Consider the following 14,408-nt stretch of genomic DNA (forward strand, 5'->3'; position numbering starts at 1 on the left):
ACTCCTTGTAAATCTTTTCAACACCATCATAGGGTCGCACACATTTCCAGATATCTGGAAAAAAGCCATAGTTACTCCAATACCAAAAGCAGCAAGTCCAATTCAGCCAAAGGACTTCCGACCGATTAGCGTGCTCCCGGCCATCTCCAAGGTACTTGAAAAGATACTACTTCACCAGATCACCGAATACCTACAAGCAGCAGACCCGCCTCTCCTCGATAAGCACCAATCCGGGTATAGGAAGAATCACAGTACTACGACTGCATTGGTTAAGGTTGTACATGATATTTACAACAATTTCGACGCCAACTCGTGCACTGTCATGGTACTTGTGGATTTTTCCCTGGCATTCAACTGTGTACGACACGCAAAGCTACACCAAAAGCTACAGAGGGAATTCGGTTTTGACCAGTCAGCTGTCCAGTTGATCGAGTCCTTCTTACAAGATAGAAGCCAAGTGGTCAAGCTTGGAGAAGAAATATCGGCAGAAAGGATTCTTGTAGATGGTACAGTGGCCACACTATTATGGGTCACCTTGTCACGATTATTAGTCACTCTGTTCCACATGCAATGTAAATGCAAATGACCCATATTAGTGGGTGACCCATAATAGTGTGACCACTGTACTCCTCAGGGATCGTGCCTCAGTGCGTTGTTGTTCAGTTTATTTATCAATAGCCTACCAACCATGCTAAAGTGTGAGTATCATCTTTACGCGGATGATCTTCAGATCTACGTATCTGGACCTATTGATGACGTAGATAGGTTGGTTCACAGCTGAGACGAGACTCGCGAAGACGGTCTTCTTTTTCTGTGATTGCTGAGTTTTTTTTCTTATTCCACTTTGTGTATACCAATTATGCGCATGCGCATACCAATTATGCGCATGCTGTTCAAATCCTCACATGAACCTCTCAGCAAAAAATGATTAAGTTTGCATCACATCGAATCATAAATATCCATTTGAGTGAAATTTCATGCCAGCAAACGTAGCAGACATTAGAAATAATTAATCTTCTGCTTAGATTTATCAGCAACTTTGGAAAAAACTGCTCCGCCGACTGAGGTTTTTAATAACAGTTTACTTTGAACACAATACTTTTCACTTTTTCAGCCATAAAAACGGTGGGCTGCATTTGACGTTTCGTGAGAGGGGAATCTGGGCTGCATATGACGTTGATATTTTTCCTCTTCGCGAGTCTCTCTCAGGTTCACAGTATCAACGAAGATTTGGGCTCCATAGAACACTGGGCAGCAATGAACAACCTCTTCCCGAATCCGAAGAAAACCCAAGGCATAGTTTTCTGCAAGGCAGGACGGATCACTCCTAGTCTCGACATTAGGTTCTGCGGGGAGACCACTGACTAAACTGACGTGGTGGCTAGAGCATTTTGCTTCATGAATAATAGCCAAATATTTGAATGAAAATACGTTGGAACACTAACTCCATCTGGTGGTTTTTGTAAAGAAACACTTTGACGGACAAATCTTTAGCACTCCGAGGAAAAACTACACATGTTCGGGTAAAAATACGAGGAATATATTTAATCATATTTGGGAAATAGAGAATACAAAAATCTAAACTTTCCTTTACGAAATAAAATTTTCTAGACTCAAATATATTGCTTTAGAATCAGACTCACATGATTGTCGATAGTTTTGACAAAACTAAAATGCATCATACGAAATTGATTTAGTTTATTTTAGATTTAGTATTTTCCTCATACCTTACTAGTTTGAAACCAGTGTGTATTGTTTGGTTTGACTGATGAAGATGCTCGTTGTATAAATGTCACCTTCGCATCAGTTTGACTTATGCGACCACTCATCATTTGAATTGACCGTTGCATATTTTCGGTTACCGTCTGCAATCGAGAGTCACGTCAGTTTAGTCAGTGATGTGCTTACTCCAATTTGTTATAATTCTCAACGGGCCAAGAAAAATAATCTTCAAACTCTTTGAGGGCAGCATAAAATGGGCCGAATATGGCCCGCGGCCGTACGTTGGACAGCCCTGATAAATAAATTAATGTATATAGGTACTACCTCTTCATCCGTTTAGTTCTCCCTCATGTTGTTCAATACTTTGCCCACAGGCTTTTGTTCAAATATCGTTATTTTCCGAAATAACTGATAAAAACAAATCTTCGAAATCCGAGTCAGAATCTGATTCAGATTTCTAATCGCAGAAGCAGCGAAACCTGTTTCGTAACCGCAATCGAAAACTGTTTTTGTTGTTACAGATATGACAGTTCGATTGCAGTTGTATTGGTGAACCCAGTCATGAAACCGTGATTTATCACAGTGCGAACCCATCGGATTTGGGGTTGGAACTAGTGCGAAACTAGGTCCAACCTGTGCGAATAAAAAAACGTTTTGACAGCACTTAGGTTGGAACTAGTGCGAACCTAGGTTGGAACTGAACAAAAACGAATTCGACAACAGTTTCAACCCCAACCCGATTCAGGTTCGATCGAACAACACTTTGTTTGACGTTGGTTTGTTTATGTGTTGATCACCGACCCAGGATTTTATAAAAACGAAAACGACATTAAATGCCCACCCAAAATTACGCCGACTTGCACCGGCTGATGTTACGCCTACCTCAGTCATCAAAACATGACACCTGAAACGTCAACATTTCGATTCGGATTTTCCTTTCGTCGTATCGTGTAATCTTCTCTCCCAATCAGAACCGAAAGAAAGTGTGAGCCTTGATATTTGGCTTGATGGGATAAATTCACGCGAAAAACTTTGTTTTCCCCCGAAAAAGCAACCGAAAGATAGCAGCTGACATCACCCTAAGTCGAGGCAAACAAGAATCGCAAAATTTGCTGTGGAAAATCGGTTACATAACTCCAAATGGGAAGCGGCAAATCGAAGGTGAGGTTTTGTTTTGGTTTTGGTTTTCGGTGGAATGATACTACTTTTTGGAACTGTCTCTTTTCCAGGAACCTGCTTCTGCTGGTGGTCGAAAGGGGGAGGTAGATTTTACCCGGTTCAAAGCCCGTGTCGATCGGGTTCACATCAGTGGCCTCAGTAGGACCCACGATGACTACATCCAGCGAGCGATTCGAAGCCTCTTCACGGCAGCCAATTTCCAGGACGTTATCGTCGAAACGACCAAGTGAGGGAAACTCACGGATTAAGAATTGAATTCGGTTAAAATCATAATTCTAATACTTACAGCGTCAAGGATAATCTTATGCAGTTAGGTATTTTTAAAAATTTGAAAATTCACATCGATACCAGCAAAGGGGAAGGCGCAACCAAGAATGGCTATGAGGTGACTTTCCAGGGGGATGAACTTTCGCGTATTACCGGAAGTATCGGCACCGAGCTGGGACAAAACGATGGTGCTGCAACTGCAGGTATAGAGGAACACAGTTGTTTTTTTTCTATATTTTTGATGATAATCGTCTTATTTTTAGAACTAACGTCACCAAACATTTTCGGACGAGGTGAAAGGCTTAGTTTAAACTACAGCTACAGTTATGTTCGGAGCAGTGTACTTAATTTAAGGTTTACGAAACCATACTATCATACCACTGTCGGAGACTACAGTCCAGAGTAAGTATCGGGTCTCATTACAGCCATAGGCGCATAGATAGGGTCGATTAGTTTTTTTTTTTGAGACTTGGTCATTATTATAATGCAAGTTTTATTTTCAATGAATGTCTCTTTTCTACCAAAACGGTATCGAAAGTCAGTCAGTCTTTCTTTTCATGCCTTCAATTAATGTTGGTTTAAAATTCTAGACGTTCTACGCGACTATTCACGACAGGTTCTTCCAAAACTTCTCAGATTCCCAAAGAAAAAGATTCACTTCAAATGAATTTTCCGGCGATTTCCCTTTGGAATGTCTTCGAGGACTCCTCTAGGATCCATTATAAGAGTTCTAGAGATTCACTCATCAACGATTTTTCAAAGGATTCACAAAGGAATTTGTGTAATTTCCACAAGGGGGCTCCGTAGCTGTGTGGTTAGTGTCACCGAGGCATTTAGCCACATCGTGCTAAGGAGTGTGGGTTCGATTCCCGTCTCAGGCCGAAAAACTTTTCGAGAGGAATGTTTTCCGACTGTGCCACTGGGTGTTGCATGCTAGTCCGTTGTCTAGTGTGGTGCTTCCTTCAAAGGGCAAATAGCCCACTGGAAGCATTAACGTGTAGTGTCTTAAATAAAAAAAGGATTGCCCTAAGAGATCAGTATTTCCCCCAAAGATTTATACACTAACTCTTACACCGAATTCTTACAGCAATCCTGCTTGGGTGTTTTCTTGGATACTGAAAATGCCTTTAATAGACGGATTTCACGCCAACTCGACACGCGATTGGCAGCACCCCTTCAGAATTCAATGAAACTTTCTGGATGTCAAAAGTATGTGAAACTAAGATACTTTGCATATTTTGTTTTTTCAAAATCGATCTACACTAACATTTGCAAAGAATCAAAGTTTTTTTATAAACCCGTATAACTCGAAAACGGTAAGACCTACAAACAAGTGTTGTATGTGGGACTGTCGTAAAATTTCCTGAAGTTTTAGAAAAAAAATTGAAAAAATAAAAAAAAAACATTTTCTACACTGAAAAAAAAAGATTGAATACTTTAAAGTCGATTTACAAAAACGGCCATTTCAGATTTTGATCATCCTTAAGTAAAAAGTTCCGTGATTAAATTTACTAAAGGTCGTCCATACATTGCAAATTGGGCATACTTTAGAGAAAAAGGTTTTTCTAACATCGATTTTTTTTAAGTCCAAAATGATTTTATAATATATTTTTTATTTCGCTCTAAATAGTCTAGTATGATCATATTTTCAAGTGATAAATGAGTTTTAATCACAAAATAGATTATATTTGTTTTATTGGGAGTAGTTAGAAGAAATAAAACGGAATTATACAGAGTTTTTTTTTAAATTAAATGCAATTGATCTCGCACCAAACCGCTAATGAGAAAATCAACTCCGTCGAACAATCCGATGGGTTTTTTATGGTTGGAAAGATATCACAAAAATATTTCATTTCTTATTTGGTCAAAGCCAATCTTAACAGGTGTCTGTAAAGAGTCAATATTATGCTTATGAAAAAAGTCGTGGTTTGTTTTTATCATGCATTATTAATTTTATTACTACTATATCCTAAAACGTAGTATCTGCACATGAATATTTACATTATTTTTGGGCTTTACTGAATAAATTGAATATTTTTGGTTAATCCTCTGAATTGATATACCGTTTGGCTGCAATTTGTGTATCACTAATAGGCATAAAACAATGATATTTTTGGGTACCAGGGACAGTTTTAACCTTATCAAACAATTCCTCTGACATTTTAACATATCGTTCATTAGATATATAACAGAAATTTAATTTGGTGATACATGTATCAGTTTGTTTCAATGCCCAGTCGAATAGTTCTCGCGGAGTTGCGATTGTGTTTCCATAGTCTTTTGCAAGATTTGCACTTTTTGCCATTCGCTTGAGACTGCCACCAATAGCGTCACAGGGGCCTTTGCCGTGGGATATGTCAAAAAAAGTGCCACTCTGCTTCCAATCCATGTATTTTCTTGAAATTACATAAGCTGGCAATTTTCTTTTTTTTTTTTGGTTTTATAATGAGCTGCAGCTCCATCTGACATAAACATAACTCTTGAGAAATTTATTTTTTGTTTAACAAAAATTTTCAATTTTGAAATAAATAGCTGAACTGCTACTGTGGTCAACACTTCTGATATTATAATAAAATTAGCGTTTTCCAATTTATTATCTTTTTTATGGTAAATCTCGAATAGGTGTATCGTTGCTTGGGAATTATTCCAGTGAATCCTTGAGCAGCGTTTTGTACGATAAAACTATAATTTTCAGAAAAATCGCTAATTACCAGTATTTCACCTTGTTTTAAGGAGTCTTGTTTGTTTCGTAGAAAAGAAGACTGTTCTTTGCAAATAAAATCATGAGTTATGAGCTTATTGACTTTCTCTACGAAATACGTAACAAATTCTTCAACAGGCTTTATTATAGTTTCTAAGTTACAGCGATCGGTGGTGAGCCATTGCTGAAAAACTACATCTTCTTTGTCGCTTTCCTCTAAAAGCGAGTTTATTTCTCCTGTAATATTTTCATTGGAATTACAATTTTCACATTCTCGAAAAATAAATAATCAGTCGTTCTTACTTAAACATCGCATAACAGTTTTTCACTAATTTCTGCCTGAGAGACAATTCCTAAACTGTTAAGCATTAATTTCACATTTTCGTGGTATGTGCACACACATACATTGTGAATTCCTGTGCTATCGAGAAGCCTACAATGTTTAGGCCTCAATATAGTAAACAAAGTAAAACCAATTTCTACATTTTGTTAAGTCATCGCAAAGGTAGATCTGAATTGAGACGTCGTTCAAAATGTTTTGGGCATAAAAGTAAGGAATCTTTTCGAATTGCCCACCTTTCGAGACCCAACGAACCGGTTCTGCATAGACCACCTTAATTTTCATGGAATGTCCATTGGCAAAAATATCCATCAACTGAATAGAACCGATGTGAATTACATACACAAACTACAATGGAAACTTATTTCTCGAATGCTCAAGGTTTCCGAAACCAGGCATGAATGTGGACATGAAGTAAGTATCTCTATTCCTAGTCCACGTGAATACCTATTCAACCTGATGAATAGTACAGATTACTTGATGGGTTACGAAATTACAGGTAGTCGAAATAAGGGTCTCCAAGAAGATTATGTTAGACTTAGCAGGTTCTTGGTGGTCACACAAAATCCGAATCTCCTAGAGAGTTTTTGAAACAAGACAAGTGTGCCCAAAATAACATTTATCGGTCAGCACACTGCCTTTTGTGAGCTGCCTGCATTTATTAATATTTAAAACAGCAAGCAAGCAGACAATTGAATAATATAATAAATTAAGAAAATAAATGAAAGGTATCGATTCGAATTTTGATGTGGGTTGAAAAAGATTCAAAATCCTTACTAAAATTACACACTTCTCTCATCACAGGACATCGATTGCGGTATTCAAACACTCTTCACCTGCCCCGTGGTCCAAGTTCCGTACCGATGAAACGGGAGTCCTCTTGGATTTCTCATTTGCACTGCCCTTCGGCCTGAGCAACAGTCTACAGTACGAGGTGGGAATGAAGGAAATCTTCGCTCTGGACAAGCAGACTCCGTTCTTTGTGCGGGAAAACTGCGGCCCAAAGCTGGCGGCCATCATACGATACATCGGAGTCTTCGAAGGCCGCGATAGCAATGTGTTTCCCACGAATGGAATATTTGTAAAAACTACGAACGAACTGATGGGAAGTTCACTGTCGCAGTTCGGAACGGTGAAAAGCGACGTGCACTGTGAAATCAATATGCCATTGTTTGCTGGAATTTCGTTACAACTGTGTGGTCGTTTCGGGATGCTGTTGAACGACAAACGAAAGGAAACCATCCCCATCAACCAGCTGTTCTTCCCGGGCGGGCCGCAGACCTTGCGAGGGTTTGAGATTGCCGGTGCCTGTCCCTATCGGGATGGTGTCGCTGCAGGGTGTCAGGTATGACCTTAATAGACTTCGGTACCATTTGGAACTAACTCTATCGATTTTCCACAGTCTTACTGGGCGTCAGGAATCCACGTGTGGAGTCCCTTGCCCTTCAGTAGGTATTTCGGTGGTTTTGGAGATCTTTTCAGGACGCATTTATTCTACAATTTTGGAACATGCAATACATTTACAACAGGTATGTCAGCATAAGAGTTTTAAAAGAATCATCTTTTTATCACGTGAACACTCCTCCAAATATCCACATGATGTTTTCAAAATACAGTTAACTCTCCCTTACTCGATATTCCTTATCTCAATATCGAGTTAGAGAACCATAGTAAAAGTTGGTTTTCATGGCTAACTCGATGGTCCCTTGGATCGCAGTTGCTCTGGTTTTGTGTTCTGTAACTCGATACATCCCTAACTCGATGGTCCCTTCAATATCGAGTTAGGAAGAGTTGACTGTATATATTAAAATCTCTGGAAAATTTGTTCTCCTGGCGAAATTTATGTAGAACGATTGTCCGTGAAAGAATCAATGAATACCTACCTGAATAAATCTTCGTAGTAATCCTGTTCGGTCTCTTGTTGATTCCTGTTTGATCTCTTTCATTCTGGCATAAGACCTTTAAAGTATCTTTTAAGAACACTCAGTCGCTACAATTCCTTCATAACCTTTCTAAGTTGTTCACGTGGTATTTGAAAGGTCCTAAAACATATTTCACAACTAACGAACTACAATTTCTTCCTTCAGACAAGCTTCGTAGCACGGCCGGTGCGGGTCTTGCATTTAGGATAGGCCAAAAGGCACGTATCGAGTTCAACTACTGCCAACCGCTCTCGTTCGAAGCCGGAGATCGCGTGAAAAAAGGATTCCAGTTCGGAATAGGATACGAATTCATCTAAAGACGGAACACCATCTAGTTCTGATAGATACGCACCAACCTACCTACACTCGAAGAGCCTTGCTACAGTTACCTCCTTACTAACTTCGGACGCTGGCTTAAGGAAAATGTCGCCCTCAGAAGTCATTGGGATGGTTCGTATTACGCATTAATAATCTGTTACAACGCTATTTTTTCGCAGAATCGGACATCAGTCATTTGTTATTAAGAGAACGACTACTGTTAAGTTCATTAAAACCAAATCGGTAGTTCTAGCCTAGTTTAGCAAATTTTAAACTGTGGCTTAGTAAACCTATCAAAACTCGTTAATTTTTTTCCGAACAATCCTGGTGTTACTCTTTCTACGATACAGTATGAGGTTTTTCTTATTAGTTTTTTTGAGTCTGAAAGCGTTCGGGCATCTGTTCCGTTTTATATTAATGGTTGTAACCAGTGTCAGTGTGATGTCTAGTGTTGATGAGTTTTGTCGCGTTCATTTACGTAAATGTACCTATTGTATGAAAAAAATGAAAACGTTTGTAGAAAGCTTAGAGTAGGATGTTCCAGAAGTTCCCATGAACGCAGCCACCATTATACCATCCTATATATGAAAGACTATCCTTATCACAAGAGCTGTGCTAGAGCCACACGAATCGGCGGCCATGGGAGTGGCGAAATGGGCTTCATAAGCCTGATGATATATGAAGACAGCAGTTGTGCTTTACCAAAAATCAAAAACAACATAAAAAGTTTAGAGGTATTGTGAAGATATCTCTGTGAGAGTGAAAGTAGACATCCAGGACCTCGCGGTCTTTGTTCGTACCCACAATCGTGGTTTTTATTTAAAATCGCCATTACGGATTCCGTTTAGAGTGCCAACCCAATCTGCGTTGCCCCTACTCGCTAATTAGTAGTGTGAGAAAACCCGCCCAGTACGACAACCGAGTGCGCTTGGAAACCCAGGCTTTCCAGTAAATCCACGGGTCTTTGAAGGCTCGAGAAGCGCACGAGACAGGAAGCAGGTCCGCGAGAGGCTGCGGCCGTAGGAGAGAAGTGAAGAAGGAGGCGTCCACCCCTTGGCCAGATTTGAACAAGAGATACCAGTGATACTTGGGGCCCAGATAGCCGTAGCGGTAAACGCGCAGCTATTCAGCATGACCATGCTGAGGGTCGTGGGTTCGAATCCCTCTGGTCGAGGATCTTTTCGTAAAGGAAATTTTCTCGATTCCCAGGGCATAGAGTATCTTCGTGTCTGCCACACGATATACACATGCAAAAATGGTCAATCGGCAAAGAAAGCTCTCAGTTAATAACTATGGAAGTGCTCATAAGAACACTAATCTGAGAAGCAGGCTTTGTCCCAGTGGGACGTAACGCCAGAAAGAAGAACAATACCAGTGCAGTGGTCAGTAAAGGAGCAGCAGAGAAGGTGCTACAGTGCGCGGGGCCCCGAAGAGCGTTGTTTGTAAGGTAGGAGTCTGCCCATAATCGCATAACAGTCCCATGTTTATAGGAAATCCCATGGAACATGGGACTGTTATGCGAATATGGGCAGAGTAGTAATAAGAAAGTGGGAGGCGTCGTCCGGCGTTGAAGACGGACGCAAGGGAAGAGAGGAAGATCAGGAGTCAGGAGTAGATAAAGTAGGGCGTCAATAAAGAAGAATTGCACACGAGATCAGGCAATAGAGGGAGTTTTACTTGAGCCAATCTCTCACAATAATGAAAACCGGGCAATCGAACACGACATGCTCCGGTTTTTCCTCCACAGCAGCACAATTGAGGCACGCAGATTCTGGGTGCCCGAACATATGCAGGTTCTTGTTGCTATAGACATTTACCTTTAATGGAGTTATCCCATTCCTTTTGTCAACATCTGAGTTGTCTCTTTGCACATGTCGCGGACTCTATTAGCGGATTGAAGCATTGAACATTAGCCTGGTACACGATTATATGAAAAATATAAATCCTCGCTCCAGTCTACTTTTTGGATTGCATTTCGGTCCCATAACAACTGTGCAAAATTTCAGCTCGATCGGTGATGATAATTTAGCGCCAGCCGTTCAAAGTTTGTATTTCCATAGTAAATGGAAAACTTACTTTTGCAAAGAAAAATAGTCAGAGGTCGTCCATTGACCTTTCTAAAAATTTTGAGTACAGACCTCGATAGGTATTTTTACAATAAAGAACATTGTCGAAGCAATCCGATCCTTGTCAAAAAAGGTATCGTCGCTTTTCCCGTGTTGTCCGCAACCCAGTTGGCATTATCGAGCGGTACTTGATACGGATCAGCTATAATCGCAACGTCGCACTTTGCTTACGTTGTAGACTGCCACAGGAGCGTGAAGAACGACGGGCGGTGTTCACCGCTGCCAAAGTCACGCTGAAGTCCGAGATAAGGGCAAGCAAAAAGGCCTGCTTTGAGAGACTCTGTCAGAGTGCCAACGCGAACCCGTGGGGTGATGCCTACAGGATCGTTATGGCGAAGACAAGAGGTGCAATTGCTCCTACGGAGCAATCTCCACAGATGCTGGAGGGGATCATCGAGGGGCTCTTTCCGCGCCACAACCCTAGCCCATGGCCTCCTTTTGTAGGACAGCCGGGGATTGGGGCTGGCGATGAGGATAGAGTAACCGATGAGGAACTTGTAGGGATTGCAAAATCCCTAAGCATGGGGAAGGCACCAGGTCCGGACGGAGTTCCAAACCTGGCCCTCAAAGTCGCAATCTTGGAGGCTCCCGGTATGTTCAGATCTGCTATGCAGATATGCCTGGACGAAGGAGTATTTCCAGATGCGTGGAAGAGGCAGAGCCTGGTACTATTGCCAAAGGCGGGGAAACCACCTGGTGACCCGTCGGCGTATAGACCAATATGCTTGATTGACACGGCGGGGAAGGTGCTCGAGAAGATCATCCTCAACAGACTGTTGAGGTACACTGAGAGTGTAAATGGTCTCTCAAGCAACCAGTTCGGCTTCCGGAAAGGGAAGTCCACCGTAGACGCTATTCTGACGGTTAAGAAAACCGCTGAGATAGCACTCCAGCGTAAGAGGAGGGGGATTCGCTACTGCGCAGTAGTGACTCTGGATGTAAGGAACGCATTTAATAGTGCCAGTTGGGCGGCTATTGCCGATGCGCTCCTGCGTCTGGGGATACCCGAGTTCTTGTACAAGATTCTCGGATGTTACTTCCAGAATCGGGTATTAGTCTATGACACAGAGGTGGGTCGGAAGTGCTTTCACATAACCTCAGGAGTCCCGCAAGGTTCCATCCTGGGTCCGGTGTTATGGAATGTCATGTACGACGAGGTGTTGAGATTAAAATTCCCGGCGGGTGTGGTCATCGTTGGCTTTGCCGACGATATTACGCTGGAGGTCTACGGTGAATCGATCGAAGAAGTGGAATTGACTGCAGCCCACTCGATCGCAATTGTGGAGGAGTGGATGAGCTCCAGGAAACTGGAATTGGCTCACCACAAAACTGAGGCGGTTGTTGTCAACAACCGAAAGTCGGTGCAGCAAGCGGTGATCAGTGTAGGCGACTGCACGATCACTTCGAAGCGCTCCGTTAAACACTTGGGGGTGATGATCGACGATAAGCTTACCTTCGGTAGCCACGTCGATTATGCCTGCAAGAGAGCCTCCACAGCTATTGTGGCACTGTCCCGGATGATGTCCAAAAGCTCTGCGGTGTACGCCAGCAAGCGAAAGCTTCTGGCCAGTGTCGCCTCGTCCATACTGAGGTATGGTGGCCCGGCTTGGGGCACGGCCTTAAGTACCAAGAGCTACCGTAGCAAGCTAGAGAGTACTTATAGGCTAATGTGCCTGAGGGTTGCGAGCGCGTACCGTACCGTGTCACACGATGCACTCTGCGTCATCACCGGTATGGTGCCTATTGGTATCCTTATCATGGAAGACATAGAGTGCTTCGAAATGCGCGGCACAAGAGGCATACGCAGGACTGCCAGACTGGCCTCCATGGTCAAATGGCAGCGTGCGTGGGACAGTTCCACCAAGGGAGTGTGGACTCACAGGTTGATTCCGAGGTTAGATATCTGGGTCAATAGGCGCCATGGGGAACTAACATTCCACCTGACACAGGTCCTTTCGGGCCATGGTTGCTTTAGACAGTATCTACACCGTTTCGGTCATGCGGGTTCTCCCGAATGTCCAGTTTGTGCAGGTTTAGAGGAAACGGCGGAACACGTTTTGTTCGTGTGCCCGCGTTTCCGCACAATGCGTGACCGCATGTTAGCCACATGCGGTCGGGACACGACTCCGGACAATTTGGTCCAGAGGATGTGTGCAGACGAGTTTGGCTGGAATGCCGTTTCATCGGCTATCACCCACATCGTCTCGGAACTGCAAAGGAGGTGGCGAGTGGACTCGAGGAGTGGCTAGTGCAGACGCTAAACAACAGGTGGTCCAAGGGTTCGCAGTCGGCTACGTAGGTCATACCGGTGCCCTACGGTCGAAATCGACCCTTACAGCGATTAAGTGGCCGCGGGGAGAACATCCTGGTAGCGCTGCTGTCGTAGCGCCGGCCTACTGGGTTGGTACGAGCCTCTGGTTGTTCGGGGCAGGTGGAGGCCCCTTCGTCAGCAATCCCAGCTGGTGCTAGCTGATAGGGCCTGAGCCTTCAGTAGGTCAAATTGCGAAGCCCGCAGTATCAGTTCTTGATACCTGCGGTGCAGCTGGGCGCGGGCGTAGTGGTTGACCCTGCCCGCTTTCAGCGGACAACGGGAGGTGAGGACCACCTGGGAAGCTGGCAAAGCGCCAGCATGCTACCTTGGTGGACCCCCCTAAGCGTGTCATCGATGTTCGTTGCTGCATGGCTACGCAGCTAACCTGGAGGATGCGATGTGCAATAGCCCCTCTCCGAAGCAATGCCTTCTTGGTGGTCCCGGGGAGACGAAGGGTTTGGCGGCAATGGAAATGGTTTAGTGGGTCGGGGTGTAGTCCTGTTTACTGCTTGCATGTAGTAAATGGTCCCTAACCCCACACGGCGTCTGTTGAGCAGATTATCCCCCCATTGCTTAGAAGAAGAAAAAAAAAAAAAGACTGCCACAACAGTTGCTATGCGGTGTCGCAATGATTAAAGTTGATCTGCGTTACTCCCACTACTGTCGTGATGCTATCGCCTTTTTATACGCAGGGCACTCAAAGTCATCTGGTATCTTTCCTTCGATTTACAGAGTGAACACTTTGGTCGCTTCGTGCAATCTTTGCCGTGTCCTCTCCCCGCATTTCCTGCACAACTAGGATCTGTCCGGACCCTTACAGATTGCCGCTTAATGTCCGAGGTCCATGCACTTGAAGCACCTCATCGGTGGCCTCCCGGCTCGAAAGACGAGTCCCAGCGTTCAAACCGACCATCCAATTTACACTTTTTCCTTCTCCACCAGTTCGTTGGCTGTGGTCACAGGTAGCCGAATCATTGCTAAATGTGTGACATCGTACGTCTTTGAACGTCGGATTCTCATAGTCACATCTCCAATATCGCACTCTAATCGCAACTCCTGTTGCAGATCATCGTTGGACGTGATCTCGTCCAGATATCTGCACTCTACCACTGCATCTTGAGTTATAATTTTTACGCTTGTCTCGTTTGCAAAGACTCAGCAATCGACTCCGGGTAGGCGCAGATGCCATTACCTGACCTGCGCCGATCTGGCTCTGAACATAGTACCTCATAAAGGACTATGTCAACCCTAGCATGGCCTCCCTGCTTGCATAGATAATCATGGGATCTTAAAGGCGACTATTCCAGCGGAGATGGATAGCGGCTCTTAGGGGGACCCATAAGAGATGATCAACCAAAACAAACAACCAGCGGAATGTGAAGGAGAGGCTTCTGGACCTATCAGTAACCGGCTAAGGTTCCCGCCAAGGAAGGAGGCGACCAACTTTATTGAAAACAGTGTGGGCAAAAGCCTAGATACTGTGACGACGGCAGGCACTGGCCGCTCCAGTGCAACATGTGTG

The 14,408-nt window shown here is 43.5% G+C and overlaps 1 protein-coding gene and 1 long non-coding RNA gene across 2 annotated transcripts; both read left to right on the top strand.

Moving 5' to 3' along the window:
- Positions 1 to 256: 256 nt before the first annotated feature.
- Positions 257 to 1,662, top strand: LOC110679426. The gene is made up of 2 exons (XR_002502481.1): positions 257 to 769; positions 1,210 to 1,662. It is a non-coding gene; the product is annotated as an uncharacterized LOC110679426 (long non-coding RNA).
- An 891-nt stretch (positions 1,663 to 2,553) lies between these two features.
- Positions 2,554 to 8,742, top strand: LOC110678058 (SAM50-like protein CG7639). Its single transcript, XM_021850577.1, has 7 exons — positions 2,554 to 2,883; positions 2,952 to 3,127; positions 3,190 to 3,371; positions 3,432 to 3,570; positions 7,014 to 7,554; positions 7,612 to 7,738; positions 8,297 to 8,742. The coding sequence occupies exons 1-7, from the start codon at positions 2,863 to 2,865 to the stop codon at positions 8,446 to 8,448; spliced, it is 1,338 nt and encodes a 445-aa protein (XP_021706269.1). The 5' UTR covers positions 2,554 to 2,862; the 3' UTR covers positions 8,449 to 8,742.
- The last annotated feature ends 5,666 nt before the right edge of the window (positions 8,743 to 14,408 follow it).

Source organism: Aedes aegypti, chromosome 3, assembly GCF_002204515.2.
Source record: "Aedes aegypti strain LVP_AGWG chromosome 3, AaegL5.0 Primary Assembly, whole genome shotgun sequence".
NCBI classification, from domain to species: domain Eukaryota; kingdom Metazoa; phylum Arthropoda; class Insecta; order Diptera; family Culicidae; genus Aedes; species Aedes aegypti.

Coding starts and splice junctions, on each gene's coding strand:
- LOC110678058 (XM_021850577.1), top strand. CDS start 2,863: ATGGGAAGCGGCAAATCGAAG. Junction 3,372..3,431: donor CGATGGTGCTGCAACTGCAG/GTATAGAGGAAC, acceptor TCTTATTTTTAG/AACTAACGTCACCAAACATT. Junction 7,739..8,296: donor ATGCAATACATTTACAACAG/GTATGTCAGCAT, acceptor TTCTTCCTTCAG/ACAAGCTTCGTAGCACGGCC.